This window comes from Hemibagrus wyckioides, linkage group LG11 (assembly GCF_019097595.1).
Source record: "Hemibagrus wyckioides isolate EC202008001 linkage group LG11, SWU_Hwy_1.0, whole genome shotgun sequence".
Taxonomy (NCBI): Eukaryota; Metazoa; Chordata; class Actinopteri; order Siluriformes; family Bagridae; genus Hemibagrus; species Hemibagrus wyckioides.
In genome coordinates, this window is record NC_080720.1 from 27,522,608 (window position 1) to 27,546,496 (window position 23,889).

General features: G+C 37.1%; 1 protein-coding gene across 1 annotated transcript in view; it reads right to left on the reverse strand.

Moving 5' to 3' along the window:
• prkcaa (protein kinase C, alpha, a) overlaps positions 1 to 23,889 on the reverse strand; it is a 187,493-nt gene continuing 163,604 nt past the window's right edge. The window contains exons 16-17 of the mRNA XM_058402440.1: positions 15,900 to 16,040; positions 1 to 5,717 (exon numbers count right to left, since the gene is read on the reverse strand). Coding sequence (XP_058258423.1) covers positions 5,553 to 5,717; positions 15,900 to 16,040 — 306 coding nt within the window. The 3' untranslated portion in view covers positions 1 to 5,552. The remainder of the gene's footprint in view (positions 5,718 to 15,899; positions 16,041 to 23,889) is intronic.

The following is a 23,889-nucleotide window of genomic DNA, read 5'->3' on the forward strand; positions in this document are numbered from 1 at the left end:
TGGTGCTTTATTTCTCATACTTTATTTGCAGTATCATACATTAGGTACAAATAACAATGGTTATATCTGAAGTTGTGGACTCGAGAAAGAAGAGGGCAAACCAACAGACACCATTACAAAGTTTCATTAAAGTCGATCCTGGATCAGTATGTACAAGCACAGAGAGCGAGAGTGTTACATGGCATTTTAACATGCCATCATCAGAGAGTCAGAGATTAAACCTTAGGTCACATATTCATCCTGATAATAAAATCAAACCGTCCTGCTTCCTAAACACACAGAAACAGATAACGACAAAAACAAAAGAAATAAGGAGAACCAGGTGTGTAAGGAATTTTATATCACACAGAAGTAAAAGTAAAAAACATAAGGATTTGTTTTAAAATGGGTTTTTCTGCTTTTGGGCATTTAAGTAGGTTACATTTTAAAGTCTGCTATTTTGGCAACATAAAAATGTGAGAAAAATCTGTTTGAAAATTTGCTTCTCTTTTCTACATTTTTGGTATAGGACAGAATTAGATTCAAAATATATTTATGAGTAAAATATAATAATATAATTAGAATTAAAATTTACATTTTGTAATGACTTTTGAAATCATTATTTGTCCGTATTAAATAAATCTGTATTTAAATCTATAATTTGTTACAATAATATTAAATCTGCCCTGTAGAAATCAGTCATTTTGGGTTAATTTCATTTTTATAAAACTGAAATTTTGCTAAAAATTATTTTTAATTTTAATTTTTTGGGATAAATCCTTACTTTAAAACTTGTTATTTTTATTAATTAATTTATTTATTTTATTTTATTTTATTTTTTTTTAAAGTTTTTTACATTCAACCCTTTGAGTCGAACAGGTTTAAACAACACCTTTTTATCACCTTTGGCACATGATATAATTCGTTTTAAAATATGATTTAAAAGCCCCTATTTAAACCATGTCCATATAAGGGAAAGAAGGAGTTAATTTTAGATTTTAAAAACTTTGAGGCAGAATCAGTTCCATTCTCTCCTTTTCTGGAGTTACATAATCACAAATAAAGAAGGAGAAATGAAATAATTAAAGAGCAGGTTGTCTGACTCATCCTGAAGCACACACACACTTCTGCCAGTTGAAAAGTGGTTAAAGAGGCAGTGTCTTTTTTAGAACAGAAGCTGAATCTGTTTTAATAAGATTTTTTTTGTAGTGTTTGGCAGAGACAAGTGCGAAAAGAACAGAGCATGCGGGAAAGACGGAGGAATTAGCGTTGAGTAAAAAGAGCCAAAAAGACAAGCATTTTCCATACACATATACAGCTACATGCACACACACACACACACAATCAGAGGCACAGGGATGGTTTGATTGCTAGGTAAGGCAAGACTGGATATCCCATTACTTCAAAATGGCCGAACAAGCAAAGCAAGCAACGTTGAAGAAATCAGAAAGCAGTGGCTGCCCACACGGCTGAGGAACTGCCCACACCACCGCATTATCAGCACTGTGGTGGAATAATTATCTCCTCTGACTCCAGAGGCTTGTACACACAGAGGAATATGGCTACATGTGTCTTCCACACACAGTCTTTAAATAAACACTTACAACATGTGGTGGTAGAGACTACACAGTTAGTGCAACACTGCTGTCATCGGGCTCAGTTATCGGCTTGGCACTGCTGAGGGGTGATGGGTGACCACGGGTGGGGAAACTAAACGAATATGGAATTAATTGTAGTACATGATGACAACTTAGTGGATAAGTAAATATCAATGGAACAGGCATGTGCTAGAATTTTTGATTATGGTACATGCCAACATTTCTCTACACATTTTTTCTGTAATTTTACTCATTTCTACCTACTTCTTGCTTGCCACATAACAGCTGCCACCTCCAAGGCATGTAGAGCCAGAATCTGCAAACAGCTGCACCACAGAGCAGTATAACACACATCTAGGAGAGTGCTATTTGCCCTCTTCCACATACATAAGCTTACAGATGCACATGATTGGCTAGTATCACCCTGATTGACAGAGGAGAGCATCCCTGCCATCTTGTGATCTTACAAAGAAATGGCAAATTCTGAAGTTTCTGAGGTGCGACTTGGACAACAAATTCAGGAGTTTAAGAGCACAGCCATATGTAATCCCATAATTCTGTTCGAACCAGACAAACCAGACACCTGATACAGTAATTCCTTATCATTTTGTGACCTCGAATAACCTAGCTAGCTGAATTGGTGGGTAAGCTGGCTTTATCGTAGGTTTAGGTACAAAAGGGAAGAAAATCTGCAGGCAATAGTGAACAAACAAAGTCATGATCTTATATATTATAAGATTCCACCTGGTGAAGAGACATTTTGTTTCCCTGGATATTTACATTTTCCTCTATATTTTCAGACCGATATTATTATGAATATTATGAACATTTTGAGACCATTAAAACATTTTAGGCATCAACCAAATACAGATCGAACCTTACAAAACTAAATTTATCTGTGACCCTAATTAAAAAAAAATTAATAATTCTAATAGTAATAATGACATCATAAAAAAAAGTTTAAGTGGTATAAACTAAGTGGTATAAATGACACTGAAGGGTCTCATCGGTGACTAGAAAATCTCTTCCTAATTAGATGGATTTGTTTTATAGTACCTTAGCTTTACCTCAACTTGTACTTAATCTATAAGAAATGCTCTGGTGTGAAAGAGTAAGCCTCCATCAGAGTAATACCAGTTTACAAGCTTACATGAGCTGTCATTCTGCCTATATAGGAAAAACCTTCTAATCACGATAATTCTACTCTGTTCGCGTGTAGTATCACGATGTATCTTCTAATTACTAATCAACAAGTGCCTGTACATGGTTCTAAAACAATACGTATTATAGGATCAAGCAGCTGTTATTTAATTATAATTCGCCCACATGTTGTTGTGTATCTGATGACGATAAACAAACGGGTTATCAGATCTTCTTTTAGGTTCAAATGACAAATTCCCTACAGTGTAATACAAATTACAATATGAGACCCAAAGAAATTCAACATTTTCATTACTTTTAAGACTGACAGAGGACAAAAAACATCCCATCACATAAGATATCTTTTCGCCACATTAAGTCTATGCTGTGTGATCTGGAATGCTTCAGTCATCATGCACACTGTATGTGTATATATATATATATATATACACCAGAGAACCACAGCAGCCAATCAGCTCACACTTAACAACCAATCAACTCTCACAAACAATATAGCCTGTTCCAGACATGTTTGGAAACACATGTGGGGTTGTTTTCTTAAGCGTCTGTGCTGGCGTCTGGCACACTGCCTTTATTTATTTTTTTGTTAAAGCAGGTAATAAAGCTGTGATGTAAACCTTAGTACATAAAAACTCCAAATTACACAAATATGTTAAGTGTGTTTTTTTAGTTCTTTCATATATTGCACACTGCTGTTCAAAAGTCTGAGAAATGATTCGGAATGAACGTTATCAGTAATATTAACAAATTCATTCGATTTCAGAGTAGAAAATGATTGTGATATTATCCTAGTCTTTTGTGGAAAGCTGGAAAACTTTAGGTGATTGAAAATAATTATGATTATAATATAGAATACCAGGAGCCCCAAAAAAGGAAGTTAAGAAAATATTATAAACATGTTAATATATAAAATGATTTTTTTTGAAAGGTGTGATCAAGCCTTTCCGTGGAAGTTTACTTTAGTTTAATGATTATTTTCAGTATATTTAATGATTAATTAACGCTTATTTGATTAACACTTTCTTTCCATCTCCAAATGCTTCAGTCGATATGAAACACAAAAATCCTCTAAAAAGACATTTTGGTGTTTGCTCAGGAAAAACCCAACTGGATTTTTCCTGGTCACATCATTTCACCCTTCAGCATGCAATGGTACGTAATTGGATCATAAGGTTATGTGCTGGATAAGCATCTAATAAAACTGCAATGACCAGGAAATGTACAGTTGACTTTTCTGAGAGTGTGATTAAAAATTCATACCCAAACCTTTGAACAGTAGTGTAGTATGTCATGTATATACAAGTATATAAAAGTTGAATCAGCAAGTAAACATTTATAAGGGACAGGACTAAAAAGGTTACTAAACCAGTGCGTAAAGCATTTGATAAATTTCCTAAACATCAGCTGATTGAAACACGTGCAAGGACACAAACCTGATGAAGAGGATCGATCTAGAGAAGTCAGCTAAATGTCATAAAAACACATTCAGTTGTTGGTATAAAAACGTTAACTTGCTATTCACTCTCTCTTTCTCTCTCTCTCTCCTTTTTAAATAACCTAGAAATATTTACAAAATCATTAATACATTGATGCAATATTATATCGGGAAGAAAAATGATTTAAAAGGAATCTAAAATAGTAGTAGAAAGATGATTTTAGCAAATAGCATTTAGAGAATATATATATATATATATAACTTTGTCATTGCAACAACATAATACTCTGGTGTTATTCCAAGTTGGGAGCATGCAACACATCACGTGTGTATGACAAGTATGCAAACACTTCATTCCGTCTGAATTCATCATCACTAATTTCATTTATTATTATTATTAAAAAAAAAAAAAGAAATCAATTGCATCAAATTCCCATTAAAATGATTTCTCTTAAACAAACAGGAGAAAGCGTCTTTCTTAAAAAACGTAACAGAAAACTGTTACGAATAGACGAGAAGCTAAACGCAAAGATCATCTGACCTTGATTTGGTTTTGCTATTTTACGTGCAGACCACAAAGTTATTAAGCAGCGCCATGTTAGCAATACTAACACAGAATAATGCGATCGAAATAATCCTAAGGTTTAAAAATCAATCTTGTATTGGATAGATATGATAATGCCGGAAAAGGAAACTAGATGCATCTATTAAAATCACGGATATGAATACTATCACGCCATTCCGCTAGCATGTCTGTTCGATAGTAAGCTGGTTAGCCATCCTGTCTACAACTTGATGTTTTAGTATCTGCTTCTGGGTCCGAAATCTTCCTTCATTTAAAATAACCATAGCGTACGTTCTCTAGAAGTCGTTATAGATCCGGTCTTTGATTTCCGAAAAGCTCAATCAGAGCTGTTTAAAACTTAAACACCATTTAGACCGTTTGCTTGTTAGCACGACTACAAGCAACGGTAACTGACATTATTATCGCATTATTATTATTAAAGTCCGAGAGAACCCCACTTCATGCTTCCGGATTAGGAAGACTGGCGTGGATTACACTATAAACACCAGGAAGCACAGGTTGTTGCATCTCTTACGGGGTTTTTTTTTTTATATTAAGAGAAATAAATCGTGACGTGCTTTATGATATTAAGTGGTCAGTTTAGGGTAAAAACAGTCACACACACACCAACATCCGAGCGCTATTAACTCTCTGACTGGCCTAAAAATAAAATGATGAACTGAATTATTGTATAAGGAAATGATAGAAAGTTAAGATTGAAATTGTTTTAGAGATGATGAGGAAAAGACTAAGCGTGAGGCATTCTGGGGGTCGTGTATGTAGAGTCACTCCTAGAGCCTGACTCGTTCCTCGCTCATATTGTGTTGGTGAGCGACGGGTGGACAAACTGTGGGTTGACAAAGGAGAAGCCGGCAAACTCGGACTGGTCGATGTTGGCGATGACGAGCTCGTCTGGAGGTGTGAGCTGTGGCTGTGTGCGCGTGAAGAACTTGTCAAAGTTCTCAGCTCCCTTCCCGCACTGCGAGAGAGAGAGAGAGAGAGGGAGAGGGAGAGAGAGAGAGAGAGAGAGGGAGAGAGAGAGAGAGAGAGAGAGAGAGATGAATAATTGTTACAAGGAAAAATAATCACACAACCGTAATTACACAAATGGATATATTGTCTGAATCAGATGTATACAATATGGAACTACAATATAAACTATATATAAAAGAGGAATGTCATATGACTATCAGCACCTAATATTATCCGAGATTAGACAGTACGGTTTATCAGACATGGTGCCATCCTGAAACTCCTCAGATATAATCAACAGATCAACTTTCACAGCTTACAGCTTTGAGAAATGTGCTTCAGCTTCAGATCTTCCAGAGCTACAAACATGGCCCTGTTACCACACACAGACACTCTGCAAATGACACATTACACACTCCATCGACTTTCACCTGGAGTCTGATACATTGGCAGGGGCTAGACGTTTGAGAGCAGGGGCTCAGGTGTGGCGAGGAATATGCATGCAAACAGAAACTGTGCTAATGGTATGGTGATAATGTCTGACACCATAACCATGTCACATCGGCAATCATGCAAATTGTTGTTTCTGGGTATGGTGTTTATATATATATATATATATATATATATATATATATATATATATATATATATATATATATATATGTATATATATATATAGATATATATATGACGAGCCAAGTCATGATGCCACACCTCAACAGAAACCGTGATATTGTCTAGATGAGCGTGTAAGTGTATCGATCTTATGTCTACACCTCTTTTCCTTCATTTGATAGTTTCAATCGAGTGTGATGCAGTGAATGAGATGATATCGATCTCTCAGGAGAGCCAGCTGTGTGTCAATTAATAACCTGTGTTCGGTGGAAACACGGCTAAAAACCAGTAAGCCCAGTCCATAAATCCTACATAAATAAAATGTTAACAGCAGTTTGTGGATGTGTAAACATGAACACGATAACAATAACGTTTGTCCCTCACTTCACAACTGAATTAATGGCTTGTTTAACTTCATCAGCAATCCAACATTATTCCAAATTCGAAAAACGTTCTTCGAAAAAAATCTTTCACATATTTCAGTGCTAATCATAATGTAAACATCTATACAAGAACAAATGTCACATATACAGTGTTTAGGATTTTTTTATAGCCTCCTGGTGGTCCAGCAGCAGGATCCCGTGCTCTCGTTGCCGCGGCCTGGGTTCGATTCCCGGGCAGGGAGCTAACCTCAGCCACTGAAGAGTTAACTCTCCGTGCTGGTCCCAAGCCTGGATAAAATGGGAGGGCTGCATCTGGGGTAAAATCCTGTGCCAAATCAAAATATGTGGACCAAATGATCCGCTGTGGCAACTCCGAATGGGGAACAGCCGAAAGAACAACACTGATGTCAGGACAGAGACACCAAAAATCAGAACACCCCAACTTTGGGGTTGGATAAATGGTGGCTGCAGTCAGTAGAGAGCAAGTAAGAGACATATAAATGGCAATGAAAGAGTGACAGAGTGTTATAATATGATATAATATAATATAATATAATATAATATAATATAATATAATATAATATAATATAATATAATATAATATAATATAATATAATAATTTATATAATTTTAATTTACATAATTTTAATTTAATTTTAAATATAATTTTAAAATTTCTCTCTCTCTCTCTCTCTCTCTCTCTCTCTCCATTAGAAAGAAAGAAAACTCAGAATGGGAAGTTGGGAAGAGTAAAAGAGGGACTGATTGAATAAATGACGCAAAAGACAACAATAACCGAGCTGGTTTTCTCTTTGTGAAGCTGCCAGACTGTATAAGATGCGGATCTGGAGACGAGACCAAAATAGCCGACGCTTTCCTTTTCCTTCCTTCCTTTCTTTCCGCATCCATGACAACGGATGGGAATGAAAGAGAGCTTGGCAAAAAAAAGGCCTGGAGCTAAAATAAATAAATAAATAAATGCCTGTGTCAATTATTCCAAATGATAACAAGGTTTCAACGACGTTATCATGATCTCGCTCCTAAGAACCGCGGTCACAGTGACTCGAACCTTGTCACGCTTGTCAAGTCACTCGTGTTAATGTCAGAATCTTCAGAAAGAAAGTAAAAGAATGCACAAGAGTATGTTTTAAGCTTCAGGTGAAAATTTTGTTTTGGTTTTTTTAATTGCAAGTTGTTATTTGCATTTTTTCTTTTATTTATGTATAACTTGACATTCAACTCGGTTAAAAAACCCAATCAAACCAAACAACCGACACAACAACAAATGTTATAAATGATTCTTCATTATAAATGAATGATGGTCTGAATCTGGAGTACAAGATACTGTAGGTTTATACTGACCTTAGGAAACATTTTAGCTTTAGATCGATCTGAGAAAGTAAAGCATGTACACTGAAATGCCATAGCTTATGCTAATTCTAAATAAAAAACTTTTTTTTATTAAACAGAAAACACAATAACTGAGGCTAAAGGATGGATTTGGGATCAACACTTTTGAGAAAAGCTAAATCGATTAAAAAGGATTCAAATCTGCTAGAACACTTCATCATGACACCACCTCCCTGTGCCTTTACTTAATAAACGAGTGCTGCTGTGAATCAAGTGGCAAAAAAAGCAAGTAGTTAACGTTAAATATATACAATTTAATTCAGTGGTATTTAACACTCACCTACACGCGCTGAAGGCAATCAGCTATAAATAGAAACTGATTTGCATTCATTTGACAGAATCCGAAAACCACCAATTTTCACTCTACTTTCTTATCTGTTTTGCGTCAGGTCTGCATAAGAGATGCGTCGAAAGCCAATAATCTCAAGTCAATTGTGCTTCCAAGTAATTGACAAAAAAATTGTCAACAACTTGATGGATTAAACTGAGCTCTTATAAAAATGTGAATTAAAAATAAACTGAAAAATGTATTTAAAATAAGCCCAAATATCACACTTCACTGGGGTGGAAAAGTTGGTCTATTAATAATAGCTTAAAAATAATAGGGTGGATTAGTGGTTAGCACTGGTGCCTCACAGCAAGAAGGTCCTCGGTTTGAATCCTGGGTTCAAACAGGCAGAGGCCTTTCTGTGTGGAGTTTGCATGTTCTCCCCGTGCCCACTTGGGTTTACTCCGGGTACTCCGGTTTCCTCCCACAGTCCAAAAACATGTACCTTAGGTTGATTGGTAATTCTAAATTGCCCATAGGAGTGAGTGTGTGTGTGTGGTTGTCTGTCTATATGTGTGGCCCTGTGATGGACTGGTGACCTGTCCAGGGTGTACCCCTGCCTTTCGCTTAATGTGTGCTGGGATAGGCTCCAGCAGATCCCCATGACCCTGATTATGAATAAAGTGGGTATAGAAAATGGATAAATGGAAAAATAATAAATATTTTTTTTAAAATAATTTAATAGTGGCATTAATTAAGTAAAACAAACATACGTCTGAGGACTTTTCAGGTCAAAAATATGAATGAATGAATGAATAATTAAATTAAATTAAATTAAATTAAATTAAATTAAATTAAATTAAATTAAATTAAATTAAATTAAATTAAATTAAATTAAATTAAATATTGTGTAACGATACAAAACAAATACATAAGGAAACTTTACACACTTAGGTTTGTTCACAACTAACACACAAAACATCCATACATAAATATACAGCTACATTCCCAATCTATTAGACCTACAGGGAATGCAATCACTCCAACATTTCCAAAAGACATGAAGATCCTGGTGAAGGTAGCAGAAAGCAAAGCTTTGACCCAATTTCAACCCAGCTCTCTCTTTTTCTCATCCACATCCACATCCATCCAGCTAACCATATCAAGGACACCCGAAACTACTTAGTATGACAAATGACTTCATCTCCATCCATTTCTTAATCTGTACAAGATATTTCTTTGGCACTCTCCCATGTCTGGAAAAGCCTCAAGAAAGCAATCCAAATTCATAACTGCTTCCCAAACCCCCGCGAGTGAAAAACCACATTACTCAGATCTATCAGGACATTAAGAAGCGTTCGCATTAACCCCGAAGAGGAGCGTCAGTTAAACCATACCGAAAGACATGGATGGTAAATGACTCCATCCGAAAGTCGATATTAGAGGAAACATACTTGTGCTGTAGTGGTAGCGGAGTGTACCCAGTGACCTCAGCTCAACACAACTCGATTGACCCTGACACACAGTGGCATCCCTGTAATATTTCACTTATAGATAAGTAAGTGGAAGGAATCTAGCTGGGAAATGGAAAGCACCAGATGATTTAGGGATGGTGTAACAGTTGGATAGCAGCACCAATAAATCTAAGTAATAAGGTCATAGTGTAGAACCACTGACACTGACACCTATTACAGCTAAGAGCCTTTTAACTGCAAAATAAACTACCTAGATTACACCCCTCAGTACATCATTATTTTTTAAAGTAATCCAACTACTAACTGAATCATGATTAAAATAAGATATTCTGCCTATTTACTAAGGATATTACTAAGGATACTACTAAATAGTGTGCCACTGTAAGTATTACGTAACAAGCAGTATGTTTTATAGGTGTGCATTAAGACAAAGTGGTTTTAATAACCCATTTTAAATGACAATAGCTTAAAAACTAGAACCAGCTAGATTTATCAGAAATTAGGGAGCTCAGGAAGCTCAGAAGCAAAACTGTACACAGCCATCATGGAGAGTGTGCTCACTACTGTGCCTCCATTACAGACTGGATTGCAGCAAGTTTTCCACTCAGATGAGATGGAACATGTACACCAACAAGGATGAAGAGGGGACAAAACAAGGACATGTACACCATCAGGAGAAAGGAGGCAAAACAAGGACATGTACACCATCAGGAGAAAGGAGGCAAAACAAGGACATGTACACCATCAGGAGAAAGGAGGCAAAACAAGGACATGTACACCATCAGGAGAAAGGAGGCAAAACAAGGACATGTACACCATCGGGAGAAAGGAGGCAAAACAAGGACATGTACACCATCAGGAGAAAGGAGGCAAAACAAGGACATGTACACCATCAGGAGAAAGGAGGCAAAACAAGGACATGTACACCATCGGGAGAAAGGAGGCAAAACAAGGACATGTACACCATCAGGACAACCATCAGAGAGCGAAGGCTGGCCCGTGTGATCTGATCCAACAGATGAGCTACTGTTGCTCAAATTGCTGAAGAAGTTAATGCTGGTTCTGAATACACAGTGCATCACAGTTTGTTGAGTATGGGGCTGCATAACCGCAGACCAGTCAGGGTGCCCATGCTGACCCCTGTGCAACACCAAAAACACCGACAATGGGTACGTGAGCATCAGAACTGGACCACGGAGCAATGGAAGAAAGTGGCCTGGTCTGATGAATCACGTTATCTTTTACATCACGTGGATGGCCGGGTGCGTGTGTGTCTCTTATCTGGGGAACACATGGCACCAGGATGCACTATGGGAAGAAAGCAAGCTGGCGGAAGCAGTGTCATGCTTTGGGTAATGTTCTACTGGGAAACCTTGGGTCCTGCCATCCATGTGGATGTTACTTTGACACGCACCACCTACCTAAGCATTGTTGCAGACCTTTTCATAGAAACGGTATTCCCTGATGGCCGTGGCCTCTTTCACCAGGATAATGCGCCGTGCCACAAAGCAAAAATGGTTGAAAGAAAAATACTGTATATCTATAGGACCATGTACAAACACACACAGGGTTGAGGTTCGGTGGCAGACTGCATGCATAATTGATCTGTATTATTTGCCTTTATAATAAATATAAATTGGGTTATTAGAAGAGCCTTGGGTTATTATAATGTGCGGCACACACACACATGAGCATGCACAGGTGATTATTTCTAATAATAATTTGTGAATCATTACAGATAATTGCTAAGGGCATACACACAAGCTCAGTAATTTTCAGTTACAGTAAGTAGCGGTTACTGAACATTAAGTTAAGTCGTCTTAGGAAGAAAAGCCTTCCAGGTGACACACACATCTGTCTTTGTGTGCATGTGTGTGTGTGGGGGGGGCATGTCTTGAGTCCCTGATAATCAACCAATTTATATTTATTATAAAGCTCAATAATATTAATCAATTATTCATGCAGTCTGCCACCAGACCACAATCCCTCTGATAGACAAAAATAAAATAAAGTGGAATCAAGCCAAAATAGATCTGAGTTCAAGTCCAGCTTTCTCTGCTTCAACACACACCCACACACACACACACCTGAACCCACAAACTTTGCTTAGAGGAAGATTCAAACTAGAAAGAAGATCATTCATTTTCTTGAAGTTTTTTTGGTAAGCAGATCTCTTTACGCAAACTGTGATGAATCTAAACGATTGAGATCAGTAAATTCTACCTATTTGCAGACTATACTGTTGAGGATGAGAGTCTCTGACCATACCTCAGTAAAATCTTTTAAAATGCCAAAATAATGGGCGGTGGTATCTCAAATGGTTAATTGACCGGAAGATTGGGGTTCAAGCCCCAGCACCACCAAGCTACCACTATTGGGCCCTTGAGCAAGGCCCCCAACCCACCCTGCTCCAGGAGCACTGTATCATGGCTGACCCTACGCCCTGACCCCAACCCCAAAGGATGGGATAAGTGAAGAAAGAATTTCACTGTGCAGTAATGTATATGTGACAAATAAAGACAACTTACTTATATGCTCTCGTATTAGGTGTCTTATTTACTATCCTACAAAAGCATGAGCTTCATCTAATAGTGATCATAATATAAATTAGTTAATATCATAATATACTACTACCTTAGCCTGTTTTCTTTGCTAATGTCCGTTGTTTCCTTCATAATCAGCTAAGAAAATCCAGCTAGTCATAAATTTACATGGTATTTTACTTGTGATCTACATAGTGTTAGTCATGTGCCATGACAAGCAAAGCTGAAGTGATGTTTTCAGGTGCAAAATGGTGTATTTGCTTTCAAAAAACAAACCTCTAACAGCTTTAAATAATCAATAAAAGTTGGAGTTTCCATGAAAACTTGATATGAACTAGATTTTATTTACCATTTATTTTTTAAGGACTTACTGGAAACGTTTTGAGTTTGACTCGAGCACACTCGATTAAGTAAGATCCTGGCACATGATCTAGGTAAGAAAGAGTAACAAATACCCAAAAGGAACCTTTTGGGTATCAAAAGGAGGAACCAGACTTGCTGGATGTTTCATGGATTTTCCCGTCGCATCAAGAGCGTCTCTTCTTCCTATGAAGGCTGAGGAAAGCCCATCTCCCCCCTTCCATCCTGACCCATGTTCTACAGAGGGACCATCGAGAGCATCCTGAGTAGCTACATCACTGCCTGGTTTGGGAATTGCACCACAGCAGTGGATAGTAAGGACAGCTGAGAAGATCATTGGAGTTTACACCACATGCTGTATCCACAAAGCCAATAACATTGTGGATGACAATGACCACACACTTTCTTCTCACACATTCTTCACCCTTCGGCCATCTAGGAAAAGGTTCCAAAGCATTCAGACCCTCACGTCAGGATTGCGTCAGGAAGGGTATCCGGAATAAAACCTGTACCAAATGGAAATGTGGACCAAATGATCCACTGTGGTGACCCTAGCATGGAGCAGCCGATAGGACAGCAACATGCTGTCTTACACATTTCAACGCTGACACCAGCTGCTGCTATAAGTGAATATGTAAACCCCGTGGGTCCTATTCACACCCGCTGTGAGTGGGTCTCGAACCCCGGGTCTCCGGCATGGCTAACTAGAAGGTTAAAGACTGCAGCATCAGTCGCTAGTGTGCCTCTTGAGATCAGGGGAGTGAGGTTTACCAGCACAGCACCTACTGATGGCCTTACACTCACCCTCCTAAACCTCCCTTCTGGGTCACTGCACCAATGTAACCCCCGCGGGTCTATGACGTGGGAGGTGAGCATGCTAACAAGAAGGTTAAAGACTGCAGCCACTAGCATCAGTTGCTAGTGTGCCTCTTGAGATCAGGGGAGTGAGGTTTACCTGCACAGCACCTACCACTGGCCTCACTTACACTCACCCCCCTAAACGTCCCATCCGGGTCACAACACCAATGTAACCCCCGCGGGTCCTACTCGTGGGAAGCAAGCGCGCTAACAAGAAGGTTAAAGGTTATAGCTTCCTGACTTGACTTGAGAAAAGGAAATGCCTCTAAAGGCAGTTTTTGTAGCTTGTAACAGCACACGACATAAGCAAGGATATAGGGGGGTAAATATTTCTGGAAGGCACTGAACTGTACATGCAGAGTGTGTAGGTTTGATACGAGCCAGAGGTTCAAGTTCCAGCATCAACACAACGTTGTTGTGAAGGAGTCATCTGCCATGCGTGACTGTATTACAGCAGACAGACGTCTGGAAATGATGAGGGTGACATCTGTGTGCATCATTTAGGTCACTCGGTGTATTCAGTAAAAAAAACAAAAACAAAACATGTATGGTAAACTCCAGGCGATAGTTGTGCTGATGTTCCAGACTACAGTGAGCTCTGGACTGTGGCTTCATGGGAAATCAGGTCACTAAGAGCCATAACTCATACTTGACCTCATTTTGGCATGGCTGCCTTTTTCTTCAATTGCTGCATTTGTCACTGAGACAGATGCTTATGGGCCGACAAGCACTGACCACATACCCATGACAGAATGCTGCCAGGAACACACACACACACACACACACACACATACATACACACACACAAACAAACATGTTTCAAAGAGCAAAGGAGCTTTCCTGTTGTGTTGTTCATCTCTCTCTCTCTCTCTCTCACACACACACACACACACACCCTTACATTCCAAAGAGCAAAGGAGCTTTCTTGTTGTGTTTCTTCTCTCTCTCTCTCTCTCTCTCTCTCTCTCTCTCTCTCTCTCTCACACACACACACACACACTTAAGTTCCAAAAAGCTTTCTTGTTGTGTTGTTCATCCTCTCTCTTTCTCTCTCTCTCTCTCCCACACAAACACACACACACACACACGCACACACACACACACACACACCCTTACATTCCAAAGAGCAAAGGAGCTTTCTTGTTGTGTTGTTCATCTCTCTCTCTCTCTCTCACACACACACACACACACACACACACACACATCTGTTTTTAGCTACATTTCACGTTGTGTTTAATCGAGTTAATTCAGTTATCACTTTATGATATAAAATCTATAAACATTCGTTCTCTCAGCTTTTCTTTCTTTTAGAAAACTGAGTTACAGCTTTAACCTCTCAGCTTTTGCCTCTCTCCCAAAATGTTCCATTCTCCTCACACGAAGTACAACAACAGTAAAACGATGCTAACAAACTTTAGAGCAGAAACTGTGTTAATGCTGGACATCTGCGATACGTCTCTGTGTTACTGGTTACCATGGAAACAATAATGTATTAGATTAGCGTGTAGCCGGAGCTGCTGTGAGAGCTGCTGGAACTGGGATATTTCACTGAATCATTCAGTAAGAAGATGAAATCTAGATTAACATCTGAAACAATAACAGCAGCACCGTGTGTGTGTGTGTGTGTGTGTGTGTGCACATGCACATATGTGTGTGGGGAAATGTGTGAAATGTAGTTTGCATGAGTTTTTGGGTGTAATGGAAAAATGTGTGAGTATGTATGTATATGTGTGTGTGTGTGTGTGTGTGTGTGAGTGCCCATGCACAAAAGCGTGAGTATGAGTGTGTGCAGTTTGCATGACAGTTTTTGGGTATAATGTAAAAATGTGTGTGAATGTGAATGACTGTGTATATGAGCGTGTATAGTTTGCATTAGAGTTTTTGTGTGTGTGTGTGTGTGTGTGTGTGTGCGTGCGTGCGCATGCATCTGTCTGAATACTTGTGTATAGACCGTGTATATGACAGTGTGTGTGTACGCAAGACACTGCTTTTGTACAGTATGTAGGCACATGTACAGTGTGAGTGTGTATATGTGTGTAGATGAGTAAGTGAATGTGTGTGTGGGGGGGGAGTGAATGTGTGTGTGTGTGTGAGAAGGGAGAGCAAGAGAGTGAATGTGTGTTTGTGAGAGAGAAAGAGAGAGAGAGAGAAAGAGAGAGAGTGTGTGTGTATATGAGTGTGTGTGCCTACACTAGTTTCTACAGTAAGACACTAGGAACTCAATGTATTTGTCTCCATGTGTCATGATGTGTGTGTGTGTGTGTGTGTTCCACTCACCACTTTGGGTTTGAATGGAGGCTGAATCTCTCGGTTCTCCAGTCTTTCCCAGTCGATGCGGCGAAAAAACGCATGCTCACGCACATCCCTCTCGCCTTCTGAACCACAGCCTAGACGCTTGGAAGGATGCTTCGTCATCAGCTGAAATACAGGAAAGGCTCATCATCATCATCATCATCATCATCATCATCATCATCTCATATTACTAATATCTGCATTATATCCTTCCATCTCAGTCATACCGTGGGCTGGAAATGGGTGTGGTCTAGAACAGAAGGGTTTAATAGTGTTTCATTTCAGGATCATTCATCAGAAAACTCACACAATGGGCCTCATTATTCCGCTGGATATGAATGGATTGATTTTGTAGGTCCATTTACGCAAGAAATTTTAGTATCTGTAATAAGTTATACCAATCTGTGAGGATATGCATATATTTCGAAGCGTTCCTGACCGTCCACAATCACATTCAGGACTACGTCTAGTATTTTCCAACCAGCTATGAGGTGAACAATAACGCATCTTACATGCATTCATGTAGCTCACGATGCTGCGGAATAGAAAAATCAACAAGAACAAGCTTTTCCGAATGAAATCGGAGTAATAGATTGCACACAGTGTCATAAAATCATCATATGTATATATATATATATATATATATATATATATATATATATATATATATATATATATGTATGTATAAGGGTACGATTTACCATATATGGTGATATGTGGTTCTTTATCTCTCTGGCCTTGAAAGAGCAAAGCGTGGGATTTATCAACATCTACTGCTTCCCTGCAAGCGTTTTCTGGTGCTTAATGACCGTTCTTAGGCACCTAGAAAAAACCCCAGATGAAACCAGCGAAATCCCCCCTGAGATGAAATTACTGTGCTGAACACACTGCTGTGTGGTTTCTGAGGGATGAGAGCTATTAGAGGGTAGTGAGTTCATCGGGTACACAAACATACACCATTCTCTACAGGGACGCTGAGCCAGGACGTGTAATGTCTGATTTTTCATCATAACGCAGCGGAGCTTTAAGAGGAGTGCAAATTTCCATATGTAAAGGAACGAAACCTCAGTGACCAAGGCGCTGGGAAGAGCGTGAGGTGTACCGAATAATCTGCAACTCATATACACATATACACAGAGAACTCTATGTTCATATACCAGTGTTGTAGAATTCTCTATTCTCTGATTGGTCAGATGTTATAGTTCAGTATTAAGGTGAATCACAGGGTTCTATTATGTTGATGCATGTGTTTTAATACATTATCATTTCTATAATAGGAACTAATGCACTTTGCAAGGAATCTCCAGTGTTAGTGTTGTGGAACGCTTAGACATAAAGCTGTAACAGTTCCAACATGTGTGCTTCAGCATCAGCTGAGATACAGGTAAGGACCATCATCATTTTCATCATCATCAACAGGTAAGGACCATCATCATCATCATTACCATCATCATTATATATCATAATCATCATTACCATCATCATTATATATCATCCTAAGCATCATCATCATCATCAACAGGTAAGGACCATCATCATCATTACCATCATCATTATATATCATAATCATCATCACCATCATCATTATATATCATCCTAAGCATCATCATCATCATCAACAGGTAAGGACCATCATCATCATTACCATCATCATTATATATCATAATCATCATCACCATCATCATTATATATCATCCTAAGCATCATCATCATCATCATCAATCATCATTATCACCATCATCATTATATATCATAATCATTACCATCATCATTATATATAATCCTAATCATCATCATCATGATCATCATCATCAATCATCATCACCATCATCATTATATATCATAATCATTACTATCATCATTATATATAATCCTAATCATCATCATCATGATCATCATCATCAATCATCATCACCATCATCATCACCATCATCATTACCATCATCATTATATATCATCCTAATCATCATCATCATCACCATCATCATCACCATCATCATTAAATATCATAATCATCATTACCATCATCATTATATATCATCCTAATCATCATCATCATCACCATCATCATTATATACGACTATCACCACCATCATCATCACCATCATCATCATCCTCACCATCATTATATCAACATCATATATCATTATCATATATCACCATCATCATCATCATCCTCACCATCATTATATCAACATCATATATCATTATCATATATCACCATCATCATCATCATCCTCACCATCATTATATCAACATCATATATCATTATCATATATCACCATCATCATCATCATCATCATCCTCACCATCATTATATCAACATCATATATCATTATCATATATCACCATCATCATCATCATCATCATCATCATTATATCAACATCATATATCATTATCATATATCACCATCATCATCATCATCATCATCCTCACCATCATTATATCAACATCATATATCATTATCATATATCACCATCATCATCATCATCATCATTATATCAACATCATATATCATTATCATATATCACCATCATCATCATCATCATCATCATCCTCACCATCATTATATCATCATCATCCTCACCATCATTATATCAACATCATATATCATTATCATATATCACCATCATCATCATCATCATCATCATCATCCTCACCATCATTATATCATCATCATATATCATTATCATATATCACCATCATCATCATCATCATCATCATCCTCACCATCATTATATCATCATCATCCTCACCATCATTATATCAACATCATATATCATTATCATATATCACCATCATCATCATCATCATCATCCTCACCATCATTATATCAACATCATATATCATTATCATATATCACCATCATCATCATCATCATCATCATCATCATTATATCAACATCATATATCATTATCATATATCACCATCATCATCATCATCATCATCATCCTCACCATCATTATATCATCATCATCCTCACCATCATTATATCAACATCATATATCATTATCATATATCACCATCATCATCATCATCATCATCATCATCCTCACCATCATTATATCATCATCATATATCATTATCATATATCACCATCATCATCATCATCATCATCATCCTCACCATCATTATATCATCATCATATATCATTATCATATATCACCATCATCATTATCATCATCATCATCATCATCATTATATCAACATCATGTATCATTATCATATATCACCATCATCATCATCATCATCATCATCCTCACCATCATTATATCAACATCATATATCATTATCATATATCACCATCATCATCATCATCATCATCATCATCATCATCATCATTATATCAACATCATATATCATTATCATATATCACCATCATCATCATCATCATCATCATCATCATCCTCACCATCATTATATCATCATCATATATCATTATCATATATCACCATCATCATCATCATCCTCACCATCATTATATCAACATCATATATCATTATCATATATCACCATCATCATCATCATCCTCACCATCATTATATCAACATCATATATCATTATCATATATCATCATCATCATCATCATCCTCACCATCATTATATCAACATCATATATCATTATCATATATCACCATCATCATCATCATCATCATCATCATTATATCAACATCATATATCATTATCATATATCACCATCATCATCATCATCCTCACCATCATTATATCAACATCATATATCATTATCATATATCACCATCATCATCATCATCATCATCATCATTATATCAACATCATATATCATTATCATATATCACCATCATCATCATCATCATCATCATCATTATATCAACATCATATATCATTATCATATATCACCATCATCATCATCATCATCATCATCATTATATCAACATCATATATCATTATCATATATCATTATCATATATCACCATCATCATCATCATCATCATCATCATCATTATATCAACATCATATATCATTATCATATATCACCATCATCATCATCATCATCATCATCATTATATCAACATCATATATCATTATCATATATCACCATCATCATCATCATCCTCACCATCATTATATCAACATCATATATCATTATCATATATCACCATCATCATCATCATCATCATCATCATTATATCAACATCATATATCATTATCATATATCACCATCATCATCATCATCATCATCATCATTATATCAACATCATATATCATTATCATATATCACCATCATCATCATCATCATCATCATCATTATATCAACATCATATATCATTATCATATATCATTATCATATATCACCATCATCATCATCATCATCATCATCATCATTATATCAACATCATATATCATTATCATATATCACCATCATCATCATCATCATCATCATCATCATCATATATCATCATCATCATCATATATCACCATCATCCTCCACCTCATAATCATCATCATCATCATTATCATAATCATCATAACATCATCACCATTATCATCATCACCATCATAATCATCATCATCCTCACCATCATTATATCAACATCATATATCATTATCATATATCACCATCATCATCATCATCATCCTCACCATCATTATATCATCATCATATACCATCATCATCATCATCACCATCATCATCACCATCATCATCACCATTATCATCATCTCATATTACTAACATCTGCATTATAACAATCACCATAATTCCGCGTAAATCATCTAGTGGGATGGAACTGGGTGTGGTCTAGAACACAGGGTTTGTTTTTTTTGTTTTTTTGACAGAGTCTCCAGTGTCGCTGTTTTCAAGACAGAGTTCTATGTGCTTTTACAAGATTTTATCTATTTAGACCTATTAGAACTGATTACAGGAACGCGTTTCATAGACTTTCCGGAACATTCACTGTAACTATAAATGGCTAAAAATACGTTTTGGTCAACCACATTCTTATTTACTTTCCTTCAACAGCACATATACGGACCTAATAACAAACAAACTGGCAACGATCTATAACAGCAGTGTAATAGTTCAATATCTACATCTTTCTTTCTCTCTCTCTCTCTCTTCTATTTTTTTTTCCCTCTGTGTGTCTGACACTGCTGTTAGACCCAGCCTGATAGCACAGAGCTCAGATAATTCACAGTTATTTTCTCAGCCTGCATGCAGTCTCGTGTTTAAGAGCTGAGCTGAAAATGGAGTTCTCCAGCTGAGCACACACAGAGACGCACAATACCTTAATCAGGCATCATTCACAGCTTTACACGCTGTATAACACCATATAGAATATCACCCGGATTATAACAACGTGAGATACACGTTAATAAAATTAGGATAATATAAATGATTCTTCTTAGAACTACAGTGTTGTTGAATTGTCTGGTCTGATTAGGTGTTTTCTGGAGCCTGTAATACAAAACACATGTTTTAATGCATTCGTTCTAATGTCTATCCTACTGTTACTATAGTGACAGATAATTCACAGAGACTTGTATGGTGGATACACTTATTCTAAACCAAATAATCTATATTTTAAAAATAAATCAGTCTAAAAATTGACACTCCATTTTTCTCCCCAATTGTGGTCACTTCCCCCCAGGCAGCTCATACAGCCATTTCATACATCAGCTGCTAACTGGGGAGGGTGAAGTCTAATGCTATGTTCACACTTATAATGACTCGTAGAGGAGAAGCGACCGGAGATCATTCATTTTCAAGAGAGCTGGCGACTTCCTGTGACATGAGCGATAGAGGGACTTATTGGGACAAAATTGAGAAAAGTTTAAACAAATGAAGCAGTGAAGACATGCTCCATGCACAAGCTGCTGATAAACATCCACCCATCCATTTTCTATACCTGCTTTATTCCTAATTAGGGTCACGGGGATCTGCTGAAGACTACCCCAGCACACATTGGGCGAAAGGCAGGGGTACACCCTGGACAGATGACCAATCCATCACAAAACATGCAGCAGTAAAATCAACAGACTTGCAGCGATAAAACACGCTTCCCCTGAGACGTCACGCTCATGTTGCATCACAGCGCCGTGTAATACTCAACCCTCTTCCACATACTCCAGCTTACAGACTCCTACCATTGGTTATTTCTCTGTGATTGACAGGTCATCATCATCACAATCATCGCCATCATTATATCATCATCCTCCACATCATCATCATCATAATCATTATATCATCATCCTCCACATCATCATCATCATCATCATTATATCATCATCCTCCACATCATCATCATAATCATTATATCATCATCCTCCACATCATCATCATCATCATTATATCATCATCCTCCACATCATCATCATCATAATCATTATATCATCATCCTCCACATCATCATTATCATCATCATCCACCACATCATCATCATCATCATCACAATCATCGCCATCATTATATCATCATCCTCCACATCATCATCATCATAATCATTATATCATCATCCTCCACATCATCATCATCATCATTATATCATCATCCTCCACATCATCATCATCATAATCATTATATCATCATCCTCCACATCATCATTATCATCATCATCCACCACATCATCATCATCATCATCACAATCATCGCCATCATTATATCATCATCCTCCACATCATCATCATCATAATCATTATATCATCATCCTCCACATCATCATCATCATCATTATATCATCATCCTCCACATCATCATCATCATCATTATATCATCATCCTCCACATCATCATCATCATAATCATTATATCATCATCCTCCACATCATCATTATCATCATCATCCACCACATCATCATCATCATCATCACAATCATCGCCATCATTATATCATCATCCTCCACATCATCATCATCATAATCATTATATCATCATCCTCCACATCATCATCATCATCATTATATCATCATCCTCCACATCATCATCATCATCATTATATCATCATCCTCCACATCATCATCATCATCCTCCACATCATCATCATCATAATCATTATATCATCATCCTCCACATCATCATCATCATCATCATTATATCATCATCCTCCACATCATCATCATCCTCCACATCATCATCATCCTCCACATCATCATCATCATAATCATTATATCATCATCCTCCACATCATCATCATCATCATCATTATATCATCATCCTCCACATCATCATCATCCTCCACATCATCATCATCATAATCATTATATCATCATCCTCCACATCATCATCATCATCATCATTATATCATCATCCTCCACATCATCATCATCATCATCATTATATCATCATCCTCCACATCATCATCATCATCATCATTATATCATCATCCTCCACATCATCATCATCATCATCATTATATCATCATCCTCCACATCATCATCATCATAATCATTATATCATCATCCTCCACATCATCATCATCATCATCATTATATCATCATCCTCCACATCATCATCATCATCATCATTATATCATCATCCTCCACATCATCATCATCATCATCATTATATCATCATCCTCCACATCATCATCATCATCACAATCATCGCCATCATTATATCATCATCATCATCATCATCATTATATCATCATCCTCCACATCATCATCATCATCATCATCATCATCACAATCATCGCCATCATTATATCATCATCCTCCACATCATCATCATCACAATCATTGCCATCATTATATCATCATCCTCCACATCATCATCACCATTATCATCCTCCACCTCATCATCATCATCATCATCATCATCATCATCACAATCATCGCCATCATTATATCATCATCATCATCATCATCATCATCATCATCATTATATCATCATCCTCCACATCATCATCATCATCATCATCATCATCACAATCATCGCCATCATTATATCATCATCATCATCATCATCATCATCATCATCATCATCATTATATCATCA